This window comes from Pleurodeles waltl, chromosome 1_2 (assembly GCF_031143425.1).
Source record: "Pleurodeles waltl isolate 20211129_DDA chromosome 1_2, aPleWal1.hap1.20221129, whole genome shotgun sequence".
NCBI classification, from domain to species: Eukaryota; Metazoa; Chordata; class Amphibia; order Caudata; family Salamandridae; genus Pleurodeles; species Pleurodeles waltl.
Window position 1 is genome coordinate 1346319324 of NC_090437.1, and position 18177 is coordinate 1346337500.

The 18177-nt window shown below is 46.5% G+C and overlaps 1 protein-coding gene across 4 annotated transcripts in view; it reads right to left on the reverse strand.

Moving 5' to 3' along the window:
* Positions 1–253: 253 nt before the first annotated feature.
* The window catches only part of LOC138252556 (zinc finger protein 135-like), a 226431-nt gene continuing 208507 nt past the window's right edge, over positions 254–18177 (reverse strand). For all 4 annotated transcript variants that reach the window (XM_069205750.1, XM_069205749.1, XM_069205748.1 and 1 more), the window contains one exon: positions 254–1988. In XM_069205750.1, the coding sequence (XP_069061851.1) occupies positions 385–1988 (1604 nt within the window). In that variant the 3' untranslated portion in view covers positions 254–384. The remainder of the gene's footprint in view (positions 1989–18177) is intronic.

Sequence of the window (18177 nt, forward strand, 5' to 3'; positions counted from 1 at the left end):
TGGCAATCATCAAAGAAGCATTTTCGTTTATGAAAAAGCCAGACAATTATCTTTACCAATGCTTTTGCTAAAAGCAATGCTTTGGCGTCCTAGACCGGCAAAGAATGACAAGCTATTCCAAACCCGTTCAACACTGACTGCCCACACAGGCAGCAACTGTTGAATGCTTTTGCTATGTCTTAGTAACAATAAAGAATGAAATACCCCACTTTAAGATGGTCGATCAAACATACACAGCTTTGGCAAGGAATGGTGCATGTCGGACACGCTAAGTTTATTCTGCATCAAACAGTCTTTACTTCAGCAATAATTTCATTTGTGCTTTTCAAATTAATTTAATGTTATTTGAGTTATTTTGCATTTTCGTGAAAGTGCTATTCTGAATCACTGACCATTCTTTTCTTCTATGTGCATTTTCAAGTGTTTGGTCAGGTACCTACGCTCAGCATATTTCTTCCCACATATGTGGCACACAAAGGGTTTCTCTCCAGTGTGTATTCGATGGTGTACAATCATGTTTGACAAGAACGCAAATCGCTTCCCACATTCAATGCATTTATGAGACTTCTCCCCGGTGTGGACCTTTTCATGTGATTTCAATGAACATGGCACACTGAACCCCTTTCCACATTCAGCACAAATATATGGTTTTTCACCTGTGTGAATTCGCTTGTGCTTAGTCAAACTTCCGGAGCCAGCGAAACATTTCCCACATCTGTTGCACATATAGGGTTTCACACCTGTATGGATTCGCTGGTGTGAGTGTAGGTTTTGGACAAATGTGAAACTCTTCCCACACTCAGTACATTTGAAGGGCTTCTCTCCTGTGTGCAATCTCTGGTGTGATTTCAAAACTGCTGAAGAAATGAAGCTCTTACCACAGTCAGTGCATGAAAATGGTTTGTTTCCTGAGTGTATCATTTGATGTTTCATCAGATTCCCTAGCTGGCTGAAACCCCTATTACATTCACTGCATGTAAACGGCTTTTCTCCTGTGTGTGTTCTCTCATGATTTCTGAGGGATGACTGAGAGCAGAAACACTTCCCACATTCAATACATGTATGACGTTTCACTGTTTGAGTACCTATTTTTCCATGAGCAGAGTCTCTAGCTAGCTTTCCATGTTCATCATATGCATATGTTTTATCTACCTCACCTGACGCTATAGTGTGCATTTTCTGGTGATTTTTTAGGATATCTTTTCGAGAGAACCTCTTTTCGCATTCAGTGCAAGGGTACGGTTTCTCTCCTGTATGGATGTGCTGGTGTTTTTTTAGGTTGTCTATCCGATTAAAACGCCTTCCACACTCACTACACTCATAAGGTTTCTCTCCAGTATGAATTTTCAAATGGGAGACCAGACTTGAGGAATAGTTGAAACTTTTTCCACATTCAGTGCATGTATAGGGTTTCTCTCCTGTGTGAAGGCGTTGGTGAACCCTCAGATGTGATGAAGCAGTAAAACGCTTTCCACATTTATCACATTTATAGGGTTTCTCTCCAGTGTGCACACGATGGTGAATTTTCAAATGTATGGCATCTCTGAATCCTTTTTCACATTCTGTGCATATATATGGTTTTTCACCAGTGTGCACTCGCTTGTGCCTTAGTAGGTGTGATGAATGCCTGAAACTATTCCCACATTTGTTACAAGGATACAGTTTCCCATTGGTATGAATCTTCGTATGTTCAATGAGAATACACTTTTCACTGAAGCTTTTCCCACATTCAGAACATGTATACGTTTCAATACTTGTGTTCTTTTTCTGGCCATTCAGCTTCAATGTATTGTTATCACTTCCTACATACTGATCAGCTCTGTTTATTCCAGGGGCTGCATTCCCTCTCCTCATTTTGTTTGGTATTTTATTGCTAACTCTCTCCATAACCAACACTTCATTTTCTCCCATTAAAGCTGCCTTTTGCCTGGGTTTGTCACAGCGTTGTTCATGTTCTCGGTTCTGATCCACACTCCTGCTTTCCATTTCTGTTCAAATGAGAGAGAATGGGAGATTATGTTAATAATGTGACAGGAAGAGATCACTAGAATGAGAAATGACAACACAATTAGGGAACCAAGCTGCATCATCCAATGGAGTGAAATTATATATCTCAGCTAATAAGAACACCCTACGTTCACAGAATACATTGTGTAAAGTGTTGACAATACGGTTTCCTAGGTCTGTATACTGAGTTCTGCTTTGGTCACTCCCTAGGAATGTTTCCACTTTCCTTCCCGTTCTTTTTTCAAGGGCAGATTCACCGCATGAAAGAAATGTGACTTCTACTTTCTCTCTGACAGTTCTACTACTCAAGCACAACTCAGGTGGTCCCTCACCATCACCAAGATCAACCGCAAATTACTTTAGCACTAGGCACCAATGGAGATCACCTCTAACCTCAAATTATCGATGTGATTAGGGATGGAACTTCATGGGAGGAGTAAAGGAATCTGGAAATGCTGGATCACATGGCCAACTACAGGTACAGCTGGGTGGAAGGAGGTAATCCAACATGAGGCCTAGCACAACCTTGAAGAACATTAACGCCCTCCATGAAAGTTTGGCTTCTCTGGAAGGAAGTGGAGGGAGGGATTTACACACTCTATTTCCTTTCTACTAGGAATGGGAACACCACCATGAAAAGGCAAAGGGGCACTAATCATCTTAGTATAAAGGCATATTAGTGAAAAATGATTTGTCAAGCAATCTGAGTGCAAAAACAGATTGGGAAAGAATTGTGAACTATAGATATATATTTTCGTAAATAGGTTAAGTTTTTTTTTTTTTGACACAAGACTGTTATAAACACACAAGATAAATTAAACTGAGTTTACACATAGATGAATTATGATTAAAAAATATCTTCTACATATATGTAGAAGGCTGGCCAGGTTTGTAGTGGGTAAAAATGGTACTCACACCTTATACCAGGTCCAGTTATCCCTTATTAGTAGAGTGTAATAGTGTTCTAGCAGCTTAGGCTGATAGAGGTATGTATAGCAGAGCAGCCAAGGCTGAACTAGGGGACAGGCAAAGCTCATGCAATACCACTTGTATCATATAGGTACTATATCATAAGAAAGACAATACTCCTAGTTACTAAAAATAAAGGTGCTTTATTTTAGTGACAATGTGACAAAAATATCTCAGTGGATATACTCCCTTAGGAGGTAAGTAACCTACACAAAATATACACAAATAACCAAATCAGGTAATTAAAACAGCCAGAAAGTAGTGCAAACACTGTAAAACACAATAGGATGCAATAGGCATAGGGGCAACACAAACCATATACTAAGTAAGTGGAATGAGAACCACAAATGCACCCCTAGGCAAGTGTAGTGTGTAGAGGGTTGCTGAAAGTGTGAAAAAAAACTTAGGGTGTAAAGGAGACCCCACCCCAGGACCCTGGAAAGTAGGAGCAAAGTACTACTATTTCCCCCAAAACACACTTAAGTCGTGATAAAGGATTTGCAAGGACCACAACAGACTGCAAAGCACTGAAGACGATTCCTGGACCTGAAGACATGCAAGGGAAGGGGACCAAGTCCAAGAGTCGCTAAAGTGTCCAGGGGGGGCAGGAGCCCACTAAACCCCAGATGAAGGTGCAAAATGGCTGCCTCCGGTTGGAAGAAGATGCTGGTTTTGCACCGACAGGAGGTAGGAGGTTCTGCTTTGTTCAGACGATGCCCCACGGTATGCTGGAGGATGCAGAGTTGCTTTCTTGGCAAAATACCTCAAACAAGCCTTGCAACCTGCAAGAGTCGCAGTTGGAGAAAAAGGGTGCTGCCCAGGCCCAGGAAAGACCAGGATGTCACCACTCAGGAGAGGAGACAGAGGGGGCCCTCAGCAACGTAGAGAGCCCACTGGAAGGAGGGAAGCACCCGCAGGAGTCCTTGAACATGGGTTCAGTTCAAGAAGACTGAACACAGCAGTCGTCTCAACACTGCAAAGAGAGGTCCGATGACACCGGAGGTCAACTCAGGGAGCTAAGCATCGCAGGACGGAGTGCTGGGGACATAGCCTCGGCTGTGCATGCAGGATTTCTTGGAAATGTGCACAGAAGTCCTTGTAGCTGCAGATCACACGGTGCACAGGATTACTGTCTGGGGAGGTGAGGTCATTATAAGGGGCAACTATAGTGCCATAATTCTTGATGAACCTCCTGTAGTACCCAGTGAGACATAGGAAGGCTCTCACTTGGGTTTGAGTTGTAGGGGGGGTCCATTCCATAATGGTTTGGATCTTTCCCTGCAGTGGTTCAATCTGTTCTCCACCTACCGGGTGGCCCAGATAAACCACTTTCCCCTGCCCTATCTGGCACTTTGAGGACTTGATAGTGAGGCCTGCCTTTTGCAGGGCCTCCAAAATATTCCACAGGTGGACCAGGTGATCATCCCAGATTGAGCTAAAGACAGCTATATCATCTAGATATGCGGCACTAAAAGCTTCCAATCCTTGCAGGACTGTATTCATCAACCTCTGAAAAGTGGCAGGTGCATTTTTCAATCTAAAGGGGATAACAGTGAACTGATAGTGCCCTCCAATGGTATAAAATTGTGTTTTAGGTTTAGCATCTTCTGACAGCTTAATCTGCCAATACCCTGCAGTTAAGTCAAAAGTGCTTAGATACTTGGCAGAAGCCAGTGTACCTATTAGGTCATCTGCCCTGGGTATAGAAGTGAGCATCAGATTTGGTCACTAGATTGAGACCTTTATAGTCAACACAAAATCTAATTTCCTTTTTACCATCTTTACTATGAGGTTTGGGGACAAGTACCACTAGGCTAGCCCATGGGCTTTCAGAAGGCTCAATCACTCCCAGATCTAACATTTTCTGTACCTCTTGTTTTATGCAATCTCTGACATGGTCAGGCTGCCTACAAATCTTACTTTTGACAGGTAAACTGTCTCCACTGTTGATTGTGTACTCACCAGGTAGTTGTACCTGGGATCAGTGAGAAGAGGTCAGAAAATTGATCTAAGAGATTTATGCAGTTGTCCTTCTGCTCAGCAGTAAGGCAATCTGCAAGCACCACTCCCTCCACTAAGCCATTAGCCTCAGTGGTGGAGAAGAGGTCAGGGAGAGGGTCACTTCTTCTTTTTGTCCCTCATCAGTTGCCCTGAGCAGGGTTAAGTCAGCCCTGTCATAATAAGGTTTCAGGCGATTGACATGGAGCACCCTAAGGGGACTCCTGGCAGTGCCAAGGTCTATCAAATAGGTGACCTCACCGTTCTTTTCTACTATTAGACGGGGTCTACTCCATTTGTCGTTGAGTGCTCTTGGGGCCACAGGCTCCAATACCCACACCTTCTGCCCTTGGTGGAACTAGGTCAGGACAGCCTTCTGGTCATGTCATTGCTTTTGGAGCTCTTGGCTGGCCTGAAGGTTTTTACTGGCCTTTTTCATGTACTCAGCCATTCTGGCTGGATCTTAGGCCAAGTACATAGTCCACAATGTCTTGCTTGGGAGCTTTTAAAGGTTGTTCCCAACCCTCCTTTACAAGAGCAAGGGGACGTCTTACAGGGTGCCCAAACAGAAGTTCAAAGGGGCTAAAGCCCATTCCTTTTTGGGGTACCTCCCTATAAGCAAAAAGGAGGCATGGCAACAGGACATCCCATCTCTTCCTGCGTTTTTCAGGAAGTCCCATGATCATACCTTTGAGAGTTTTATTAAACCTCTCAACCAGACCATTTGTCTATGGATGATAAGGAGTAGTGAACTTGTAAGTTACACCACACTCCTTCCACATAGCTTTGGGGTATGCAGACATGAAGTTACTACCTCTGTCTGACACCACTTCCTTAGGGAAACCCACTCTGGAAAAGATTCCCAGGAGGGCCTTTACCACTGCAAGAGCTGTAGCGGTCCTTAAGGGTATAGCTTCAGGATACCTAGTTGCATGGTCCACTACCACAAGGATAAACCTACTGCCTGAAGCTGCTGGAGGGTCAAGGGGGCCACCTATTTCACCCCTTACCCTTTCAAAGGGCACCCCAACCACTGGAAGTGGAATTAAGGGGGCCTTAGGTGTGCCACCAGTCTTGCCACTGGCTTGGCAGGTCACACAGGAGCGACAAAACTCCTTAGTGTCCTCTGACATGTGAGGCCAGTGAAACAATGGAACAAGAATGTCCCAAGTTTTACTCTGGCCCAAATGCCCAGCCAAAGGAATATCATGTGCCAAGAAACTCCCTACACTGCAAAGGGATGACCAATCTCCTGCCAGCTCCAGGTTTAGGGTCCCTTGACTCTGTGTAAAAGAGGTTGTCTTCCCAGTACACCCTATGACTGTCACTGACATCCCCATTCTGCTGTTTGACAGCTTGCTGTCTTAAATCCTCTAGTGTGGGACAGGTCTGCAGTCCCACACTCTGCTCTTCCCTAGCAGGCCCCCCTGCACCCAAAAGCTCATCTGGTGTAGGTTCCGCACAGGGAGAGGATTCCTCTTCCTCAAAAGGGGAATCTTCTGGAGAGGGAGGGATAGTGGGCAAGGATTTACCCTTTCTACCCCTAGCTTTTGTGAACACTTGGTCCATTGTTCCAGGATCCAAGCTTCCCCGTCCGCTTTGCTTCTGGGCCTGAGCCCTTATGAGAGCAAAGATATGCCCTGGAATGCCCAGCATTGCTGCATGAGCCTCCAACTCCACTTCTGCCCAAGCTGATGTCTCCAAATCATTGCCTAGTAAGCAGTCTACAGGTAAATCAGTGGCTACCACAACTTTCTCTGGACCAGTAATCCCCCCCCCCCCCCCCCAAGTTGAGATTCACAACAGCCATGGGGTGGCTAAGAGTGTTGTTATGAGCATCGGCCACTTGGTACTGCTGACCAAGTAGGTGTTGATCAGGGTGGACCAATTTCTCAATCACCATAGTGACACTGGCTCCTGCATCCCTGTAGGCCTCAACCTCAACGCTATTTATTAGGGGAAGTTGCTTGTAACCCATATTAAGTGGACAAGCAACAAAGGTGGCAAAGTCAATACCACCATCGGAGACTAAAACAGCCTCTGTGGTCTCCCTAACAAGACCAACCCCAACTACATTACCAATGGTGAGCCCAGCTACACCCTTTGATTGGCTATTTGTAGTAGATTTCCCACCACCACTGCTAATACTAGGGGCACTAGAGGACCTGGTAGTGAGAGCCTTGGTGTTTTTCTTTGGAAAAGTGAAATACCTTGCCCAATGGCCTTTACTTTTACATAAATAACACCATGGCTTCTTTTGATTGTTAGAAGAGGATTTGGACCCACCTCCCCCAAAGGATTTGTGTGGGCCTGATGAAGACTCAGAATGCTTTTTATCTTTGTCCCCACCTGTAGGAGGCTGGACTGGCTTGTAGTGAGTATTTTTTCCAAAGGGAGAGGGTGTAACACCCTCTCTCTGAGGAAGTCCTTTGTTCTGCCTTCCTGGGACAAGCCTGGCTGGACCCCAGGAGGGCAGAAACCTGTCTGAGGGGTTGACAGCAGCAGCAGCTGCAGTGAAACCCCGGGAAAGGTAGTTTGGCAGTACCCGGGTCTGAGCAAGAGACTCGGGGGATCATGGAATTGTCTCCCCAATACCAGGATGGCAATGGGGGGGCAACTGCATGATCTTAGACATGTTACATGGCCATGTTCGGAGTTACGATTGTGAAGCTACACATAGGTAGTGACCTATGTGTAGTGCACGCGTGTAATGGTGTCCCCGCACTCACAAAGTCCGGGGAATTTGCCCTGAACAATGTGGGGGCACCTTGGCTAGTGTCAGGGTGCCCACACACTAAGTAACTTAGCACCCAACCTTTACCAGGTAAAGGTTAGACATATAGGTGACTTATAAGTTACTTAAGTGCAGTGGTAAATGGCTGTGAAATAACGTGGACGTTATTTCACTCAGGCTGCAGTGGCAGGCCTGTGTAAGAATTGTCAGAGCTCCCTTTGGGTGGCAAAAGAAATGCTGCAGCCCATAGGGATCTCCTGGAACCCCAATACCCTGGGTACTTCAGTACCATATACTAGGGAATTATAAGGGTGTTCTAGTATGCCAATCTAAATTGGTAAAATTGGTCACTAGCCTGTGTAGGAGGCTGGACTGGCTTGTAGTGAGTACCAAGGGGTACTTGCACCTTGCACCAGGCCCAGTTATCCCTTATTAGTGTATAGGGTGTCTAGCAGCATAGGCTGATAGATAATGGTAGCTTAGCAGAGCAGCTTAGGATGAACTAGGAGACGAGTGAAGCTCCTACAGTACCACAAGTGTCACTTGCACAATATCATAAGAAAACACAATACACAGATATACTAAAAATAAAGGTACTTTATTTTTATGACAATATGCCAAAGTATCTCAGTGAGTACCCTCAGTATGAGGATAGCAATTATACACAAGTTATATGTACACAATACCAAACATATGCAGTATAGTCTTAGAAAACAGTGCAAACAATGTATAGTTATAATAGGATGCAATGGGGACACATAGGGATAGGGGCAACACAAACCATATACTCCAAAAGTGGAATGTGAACCACGAATGGACCCCAAACCTATGTGACCTTGTAGAGGGTCGCTGGGACTATTAGAAAATAGTGAGGGTTAGAAAAATAGCCCACCCCAAGACCCTGAAAAGTGAGTGCAAAGTGCAATGAAGTTCCCCAAAGGACAAAGAAGTCGTGATAGGGGAATAATGCAGGAAAGACACAAACCAGCAAAGCAACAACGATGGATTTCCAATCTAGGGTACCTGTGGAACAATGGGACCAAGTCCAAAAGTCACAAGCAAGTCGGAGATGGGCAGATGCCCAGGAAATGCCAGCTGTGGGTGCAAAGAAGCTTCTACTGGACAGAAGAAGCTGAGGTTTCTGCAGGAACGAAAAGGGCTAGAGACTTCCCCTTTGGTGGACGGATCCCTCTCGCCGTGGAGAGTCGTGCAGAAGTATTTTCCCGCCGAAAGAACGCCAACAAGCCTTGCTAGCTGCAAATCGTGCGGTTAGCGTTTTTGGACGCTGCTGTGGCCCAGAAGGGACCAGGAGGTAGCAAATTGGACCAGGAGAGAGAGGGGACGTCGAGCAAGACAAGGAGTCCTCTCAGCAGCAGGTAGCACCCGGAGAAGTGCCAGAAACAGGCACTACGAGGATGCGTGAAACGGAGCTCGCCGAAGTTGCACAAAGGAGTCCCACGTCGCCGGAGACCAACTTAGAAAGTCGTGCAATGCAGGTTAGAGTGCCGTGGACCCAGGCTTGGCTGTGCACAAAGGATTTCCGCCGGAAGTGCACGGAAGCCGGAGTAGTTGCAAAAGACGTGGTTTCCAACAATGCAGTCTGGCGTGGGGAGGCAAGGACTTACCTCCACCAAACTTGGACTGAAGAGTCACTGGACTGTGGGAGTCACTTGGACAGAGTTGCTGGATTCAAGGGACCTCGCTCGTCGTGCTGAGAGGAGACCCAAGGGACCGGTAATGCAGCTTTTTGGTGCCTGCGGTAGCAGGGGGAAGATTCCGTCGACCCACGGGAGATTTCTTCGGAGCTTCTAGTGCAGCGAGGAGGCAGACTACCCCCACAGCATGCACCACCAGGAAAACAGTCGAGAAGGCGGCAGGATCAGCGTTACAGAGTTGCAGTAGTCATCTTTGCTACTATGTTGCAGTTTTGCAGGCTTCCAGCGCGGTCAGCAGTCGATTCCTTGGCAGAAGGTGAAGAGAGAGATGCAGAGGAACTCTGATGAGCTCTTGCATTCGTTATCTAAAGTTTCCCCAGAGACAGAGACCCTAAATAGCCAGAAAAGAGGGTTTGGCTACTTAGGAGAGAGGATAGGCTACTAACACCTGCAGGAGCCTATCAGAAGGAGTCTCTGACGTCACCTGGTGGCACTGGCCACTCAGAGCAGTCCAGTGTGCTGGCAGCACCTCTGTTTCCAAGATGGCAGAGGTCTGGAGCACACTGGAGGAGCTCTGGACACCTCCCAGGGGAGGTGCAGGTCAGGGGAGTGGTCACTCCCCTTTCCTTTGTCCAGTTTCGCGCCAGAGCAGGGCTAAGGGGTCCCCTGAACTGGTGTAGACTGGCTTATGCAGAATTGGGCACATCTGTGCCCATGAAAGCATTTCCAGAGGCTGGGGGAGGCTACTCCTCCCCTGCCTTCACACCATTTTCCAAAGGGAGAGGGTGTAACACCCTCTCTCAGAGGAAGTCCTTTGTTTTGCCATCCTGGGACAAGCCTGGCTTGACCCCAGGATGGCAGAAACCTGTCTGAGGGGTTGGCAGCAGCAGCAGCTGCAGTGAAACCCCAGGAAAGGCAGTTTGGCAGTACCAGGGTCTGTGCTACAGACCACTGGGATCATGGAATTGTGCCAACAATGCCAGGATGGCATAGAGGGGGCAATTCCATGATCTTAGACATGTTACATGGCCATATTCGGAGTTACCATTGTGAAGCTACATATAGGTAGTGACCTATATGTAGTGCACGTGTGTAATGGTGTCCCCGCACTCACAAAGTTCAGGGAATTGGCCCTGAACAATGTGGGGGCACCTTGGCTAGTGCCAGGGTGCCCTCACACTAAGTAACTTTGCACCTAACCTTTACCAGGTAAAGGTTAGACATATAGGTGACTTATAAGTTACTTAAGTGCAGTGTAAAATGGCTGTGAAATAACATGGACGTTATTTCACTCAGGCTGCAGTGGCAGGCCTGTGTAAGAATTGTCAGAGCTCCCTATGGGTGGCAAAGGAAATGCTGCAGCCCATAGGCATCTCCTGGAACCCCAATACCCTGGGTACCTCAGTACCATATACTAGGGAATTATAAGGGTGTTCCAGTAAGCCAATGTAAATTGGTAAAAGAAATGAGAGAGCATAACCACTGAGGTTCTGATTAGCAGACCCTCAGTGAGACAGTTAGTCACTACACAGGTAACACATTCAGGCACACTTATGAGCACTGGGGCCCTGGAGAACAGGGTCCCAGTGAAACATACAACTAAAACAACATATATACAGTGAAAAATGGGGGTAACATGCCAGGCAAGATGGTACTTTCCTACACAACCCCCCCCCCAAACGAAGGACAATAAGACTAGCCATGACCTGATGAGTCTTCATTGTCTAAGTGGAAATATCTGGAGAGTCCATCTGCATTGGAGTGGCTACTCCCACGTCTATGTTCCACTGTATAGTCCATTCCCTGTAGGGATATGGACCACCTCAACAATTTAGGATTTTCACCTTTCATTTGTTTTAGCCAAAGTAGAGGTTTGTGGTCTGTCTGAACAATGAAGTGAGTGCCAAACAGGTATGGCCTCAACTTCTTCAGAGCCCAGACCACAGCAAAGGCCTCCCTCTCTCTATGGCAGACCAATGCTTTTCTCTAGGGGTCAACTTCTACTAATAAAAGCAACAGGTTGATCCTGGCCCTCAGAATTAAGTTGTGATAGGACTGCCCCTACTCCTAATTCAGATGCATCAGTTTGGACATAGAATTTTGTAGAGTAACAAGGGCTTTTCAGGACAGGTGCAGAGCACATGGCCTGCTTCAGCTCCTCAAAAGCTTTCTGACAGTTTGCTGTCCATAATACCTTTTTAGGCATTTTCTTGGATGTGAGGTCATTAAGAGGGGCTGCAATGGAGCCATAGTTCTTAATAAACCTCCTGTAATACCCAGTGAGGCCTAGGAAGGCTCTCACCTGAGTCTGTGTAGTAGGGGGAACCCAATCAATAATTGTTTGGATTTTCCCCTGAAGTGGTGCAATCTGTTCCCCACCAACAAGGTGTCCCAGATAAACCACCTTACCCTGCCCTATCTGGCACTTTGAAGCCTTGATAGTGAGGCCTGCCTTTTGCAGGGCCTCCAAAACTTTCCATAGGTGGACCAGGTGATCATCCCAGCTGGAGCTAAAGACAGCTATATCGTCCAAATATGCTGCACTGAAAGCTTCCAGCCCTTGCAGGACTGTGTTCACCAACCTCTGAAAAGTGGCAGGTGCATTTTTCAATCCAAAAGGCATAACAGTGAACTGGTAATGTCCTCCAATGGTTGAAAATGCAGTTTTAGGTTTAGCATCTTCTGATAATTTGATCTGCCAATACCCTGCAGTCAAGTCAAAAGTGCTTAGATACTTGGCAGATGCCAGTGTATCTATGAGCTCATCTGCCCTGGGTATAGGGTGAGCATCAGTTTTGGTTACCAAGTTGAGACCTCTGTAGTCTACACAAAACCGCATTTCCTTCTTTCCATCTTTAGAATGGGGTTTTGGTACAAGTATCACAGGAGAAGCCCATGGACTTTCAGAGCGCTCAACCACTCCTAGTTCTAACATTTTCTGCACCTCTTGCTTTATGCAGTCCCTGACATGGTCAGGCTGCCTATAGATCTTACTTTTGACAGGCAAGCTGTCTCCAGTATCTATAGTGTGCTCACACCAAAAAGTGGTACCTGGCACAGTAGAGAAGAGTTCAGAGAATTGATCTAGGAGATTTATGCAATGGTCTTTCTGCTCAGCAGTAAGACAATCAGCCAAAACTACACCTTCCACAAGAGCATCTTGTTCTGTGGAAGAGAAGAGATCAGGTAGAGGATCACTGTCTTCTTCCTGTCCCTCATCAGTTGCCATGAGCAGGGTGAGATCAGCCCTGTCATAGTAGGGTTTCAGGCGGTTGACATGGAGCACCCTAAGGGGACTCCTGGCAGTGCCTAAGTCAACTAAGTAGGTGACTTCACCCTTTTTCTCAACAATTGTGTGGGGTCCACTCCATTTATCTTGGAGTGCTCTTGGGGCCACAGGCTCCAAGACCCACACTTTCTGCCCTGGTTGGTACTGAACCAAAACAGCCTTCTGATCATGCCATTGCTTCTGGAGCTCTTGGCTGGCCTGAAGGTTTTTACTGGCCTTTTTCATATACTCAGCCATCCTTGATCTGAGGCCAAGTACATAGTCCACAATATCTTGTTTTGGAGCTTTTAGAGGTTGTTCCCAACCCTCCTTGACAAGTGTGAGTGGACCCCTAACAGGGTGTCCAAAAAGAAGTTCAAAGGGGCTAAAGCCCACTCCTTTCTGGGGTACCTCCCTGTAGGCAAAAAGAAGGCATGGTAGAAGGATATCCCATCTCCTGCGGAGTTTTTCTGGGAGACCCATAATCATGCCTTTGAGAGTTTTGTTAAATCTCTCCACCAGTCCATTAGTTTGTGGATGATAGGGTGTAGTGAACTTATAAGTCACACCACACTCCTTCCACATGGCCTTTAAGTATGCAGACATGAAATTGCTTCCCCTGTCTGATACTACTTCCTTTGGGAAGCCCACCCTGGAAAATATTCCCAGGAGGGCCTTTGCCACTGCAGGTGCTGTAGTGGTCCTTAAAGGAATTGCTTCAGGATATCTTGTGGCATGGTCCACTACCACCAAGATAAACCTAATGCCTGAAGCAGTAGGAGGGTCAAGGGGGCCAACTATGTCAACCCCTACCCTTTCAAAGGGAACCCCAACCACAGGCAGTGGAATAAGGGGTGCCTTTGGAGTGCCACCTGTTTTGCCACTGGCTTGACAGGTTTCACAGGACTTACAAAAATCTTTTGTGTCCTCAGACATTCTAGGCCAATGAAACAAGGGAACAAGCCTGTCCCAAGTTTTCATTTGTCCCAGATGCCCAGCTAGGGGAATGTCGTGGGCAAGAGTTAGGAGGAACTTTCTGTACTCCTGAGGAATCACTAATCTCCTGGCAGCTCCAGGTTTAGGATCCCTTGCCTCAGTGTACAAGAGGTTGTCCTCCCAGTAAACTCTGTGAGAGTCACTGACATCCCCATTAGCCTGTTTGACAGCTTGCTGTCTCAGACCCTCTAATGTGGGACAGGTTTGCTGTGCCACACTCAGCTCCTCCCTGGCAGGCCCCCCTTCACCCAAAAGCTCAGCAGTGTCTGCTTCAAGCTCCTCTGGTGTAGGTTCTGCACAGGGAGGGAATTCTTCTTCCTCAGAAGTTAAATCCACTGTAGAGGGAGGGATAGTAGGAAGTGGTTTGCTTCTACTAGCCCTAGCTTTAGGGAGCACTTGGTCCATTGTTCCAGGATCCAAGCTTCCCTGTCCTTTTTGCTTTTTGGCCTGAGCCCTTGTCAAAGCAAAAATATGCCCTGGAATGCCCAGCATTGCTGCATGGGCCTCCAACTCCACATCTGACCAAGCTGATGTCTCCAAATCATTTCCTAGTAGACAGTCTACAGGTAAATCTGTGGCTACCACAACTTTCTTTGGACAGAACCCCCCCCCCCCCCCCCAGTTGAGATTTACAACAGCCATGGGGTGGCTAAGTGTGTTGTTGTGACCATCGGTTACTTGGTACTGGTGACCAAGTAGGTGTTGTTCAGGGTGGACCAGTTTCTCTATCACCATTGTGACACTGGCACCAGTGTCCCTGTAGGCCTGAACCTCAACACCATTTATTAGGGGTAGCTGCTTGTACTTATCCATATTAAGGGGAAAAGCAACTAAGGTGGCTAAATCAATACCCCCCTCACAGACTAACACAGCCTCTGTGGTCTCCCTAACAAGACCAACCCCAACTAAGTTACCAAAAGTGAGCCCAGCTACTCCCTTGGATTGGCTATTAGTAGGTTTGCTCCCACCACCACTGCTATTAGTAGGGACCCTAGGTGTAGCAGTAGGGGTTGTAGTGGTAGGAGGCTTGGTGCTTTTCTTTGGACAACTGGGATCTGTTGTCCAGTGGCCTTTTATTTTACATAAATAGCACCATGGTTTCTTTTCTTTATTTTGATTAGAAGAGGATTTGGGCCCACCACCCCCACCAGAGTTCTTTTGTGGGCCTGATGAAGACTCATTTTTAGATTTGTCCCCACCCTTCTCAGAAGACTTACCATCCTTCTTCTTGCCATCTTTGTCACCCCCTGTATGAACTTTTCTGTTCACCCTTGTCTGACCCATTTGTCTGCCTTCTTTCCCAATTCTTGGGGAGAGGTCAGATCAGAGTCCACCAAGTACTGGTGCAACAAATCAGACACACAATTATTAAGAATATGCTCTCTCAGGATCAAGTTATACAGGCTGTCATAAGCAGTAACTTTACTGCCATGTAACCACCCCTCCAAGGCCTTCATTGAATGGTCAATGAAATCAACCCAGTCTTGTGAAGACTCCTTTTTGGTCTCTCTGAACTTTATCCTGTATTGTTCAGTGATTAAGCCATAACCATCCAGGGGTGCATTCTTAAGAACTGTAAAATTATTGGCATCACTTTCTTTCACAGTAAGGAGCCTATCCCTACCTTTTCCACTAAATGATAGCCATAGGATAGCAGCCCACTGCCTTTGAGGGACATCCTGTACAACACAGGCCCTCTCAAGTGCAGCAAACCACTTGTTAATGTCATCCCCCTCCTTGTAAGGGGGAACTATCTTGTGCAGATTCCTTGAATCATGCTCTCTTGCAAGATGACTATGGGGAATACTGCTGCTGCCACCATGGGTTTCTAAACCCAATTTCTGTCTCTCTTTCTCTACTTCTAAGGTCTGTCTATCCAAATCCAGCTGTTGCTTCATGAGCTTCAGTCTGGTTTGTTCCACTCTCAATCTATTGAGCTCCCTTTCTAACAATCTGTCTTCAGGGTGGGTGGGAGGGACATTCCTAGACACAGAAGTATGGTGAGAATGGACAGAAGGAGACCTGTCCCTTACAGAAGGCACCCTAACAGCTTGGCTAACAGTATAATGTGAGAGCACACCATCTGTATGGTGTGATTCAACCTCTGTACCAACTATGCTAGACTGTCTAGTAATGGGAAGGCTAGGAAGTTTCTTTCCTGAATCTTTTCCTGGGGGAGTCCCTGGATCAGATTGGGAACCATTTGCTACTTTTTCAACAGATGTGGCCCCTAAGGCCTTATCTTGTTCTCTAAGCATATTAAGTAACAATTCCAAAGAAGGATTCTTCCCTACACTCAAACCTCTCTCTACACAGAGACTCCTTGCTCCTTTCCAGCTAAGGTGATCATATGCAATCTTGGACAGGTCAACATTTTGGCCTGTGCCAGACATTTTTAGAGAGAGTTAAAGTGATAGAAAAAGAGAAAGGAGTTTTCAGAACTTTTAGAAAGACAGAAAAAAAAAACTTTTTAAACTTTTTAGAAAGTTTAGATGTACTTTTCAGCACTTAGAAAAGAGTGAAAAGAGGAAATGCAAAACTTTTTAGCAAAGTGTACACACACTGAACTTGTTTTGTATATTTTTCTCCTATGAAAAGTACAATGACAAGAGTGGTAAGTAGTCTCAAAGCACTTATCCCACCACTGCACAACCAATGTAGGAGGCTGGACTGGCTTGTAGTGAGTACCAAGGGGTACTTGCACCTTGCACCAGGCCCAGTTATCCCTTATTAGTGTATAGGGTGTCTAGCAGCATAGGCTGATAGATAATGGTAGCTTAGCAGAGCAGCTTAGGCTGAACTAGGAGACGAGTGAAGCTCCTACAGTACCACTAGTGTCACTTGCACAATATCATAAGAAAACACAATACACAGATATACTAAATATGACAATATGACAAAGTATCTCAGTGTGTACCCTCAGTATGAGGATAGCAAATATACACAAGATATATGTACACAATACCAAAAATATGCAGTATAGTCTTAGAAAACAGTGCAAACAATGTATAGTTACAATAGGATGCAATGGGGACACATAGGGATAGGGGCAACACAAACCATATACTCCAAAAGTGGAATGTGAACCACGAATGGACCCCAAACCTATGTGACCTTGTAGAGGGTCGCTGGGACTATTAGAAAATAGTGAGAGTTAGAAAAATAGCCCTCCCCAAGACCCTGAAAAGTGAGTGCAAAGTGCACTGAAGTTCCCCAAAAGACAAAGAAGTCGTGATAGAGGAATAATGCAGGAAAGACACAAACCAACAATGCAACAACTGTGGATTTCCAATCTAGGGTACCTGTGGAACAAGGGGACCAAGTCCAAAAGTCACAAGCAAGTCGGAGATGGGCAGATGCCCAGGAAATGCCAGCTGTGGGTGCAAAGAAGCTTCTACTGGACAGAAGAAGCTGAGGTTCCTGCAGGAACGAAAAGGGCTAGAGACTTCCCCTTTGGTGGACGGATCCCTCTCGCCGTGGAGAGTCGCGCAGAAGTATTTTCCAGCCGAAAGAACGCCAACAAGCCTTGCTAGCTGCAAATCGTGCGGTTATCGTTTTTGGACGCTGCTGTGGCCCAGGAGGGACCAGGAGGTCGCAAATTGGACCAGGAGAGAGAGGGGACGTCGAGCAAGACAAGGAGCCCTCTCCGCAGCAGGTAGCACCCGGAGAAGTGCCAGAAACAGGCACTACGAGGATGCGTGAAACGGTGCTCGCCGAAGTTGCACAAAGGAGTCCCACATCGCCGGAGACCAACTTAGAAAGTCGTGCAATGCAGGTTAGAGTGCCGTGGACCCAGGCTTGGCTGTGCACAAAGGATTTCCGCCGGAAGTGCACGGAAGCCGGAGTAGTTGCAAAAGATGCGGTTTCCAACAATGCAGTCTGGCGTGGGGAGGCAAGGACTTACCTCCACCAAACTTGGACTGAAGAGTCACTGGACTGTGGGAGTCACTTGGACAGAGTTGCTGGATTCAAGGGACCAGTTTGGCAGTACCCGGGTCTGAGCTACAGACCCGTGGGATCATGGGATTGTGCCAACTATGCCAGGATGGCATAGAGGAGGCAATTCCATGATCATAGACATGTTACATGGCCATATTCAGAGTTACCATTGTGAAGCTAGATATATGTAGTGCACACGTGTAATGGTGTCCCCGCACTCACAAAGTCCGGGGAAATTGCCCTGAACTATGTGGGGGCACCTTGGCCAGTGCCAGGGTGCCCTCACACTTAGTAACGTCGCACCTTACCTCCAATAAGTGAAGGTTAGAGCTATAGGTGACTTTTAAGTTACTTATGTGCAGTGTAAAATGGCTGTGAAATAACGTGTGCGTTATTTCACTCAGGCTGCAGTGGCAGTCCTGTGTAATCTTACTGGATTTGTTAACTCAAGATTATGGCCCCATCTGAACAAAATTAATTTGGTGAAGTGGGAAATTTTGTGCAAATTGATTGCGAAGTTAGCATTTCTGAGGCAGATCCTCCACACTTAGGTTGCGTAGCTTAGACGCGGGAGTCCTGCTATACAGGGGAGCAGGGACCTCTTTACCAGC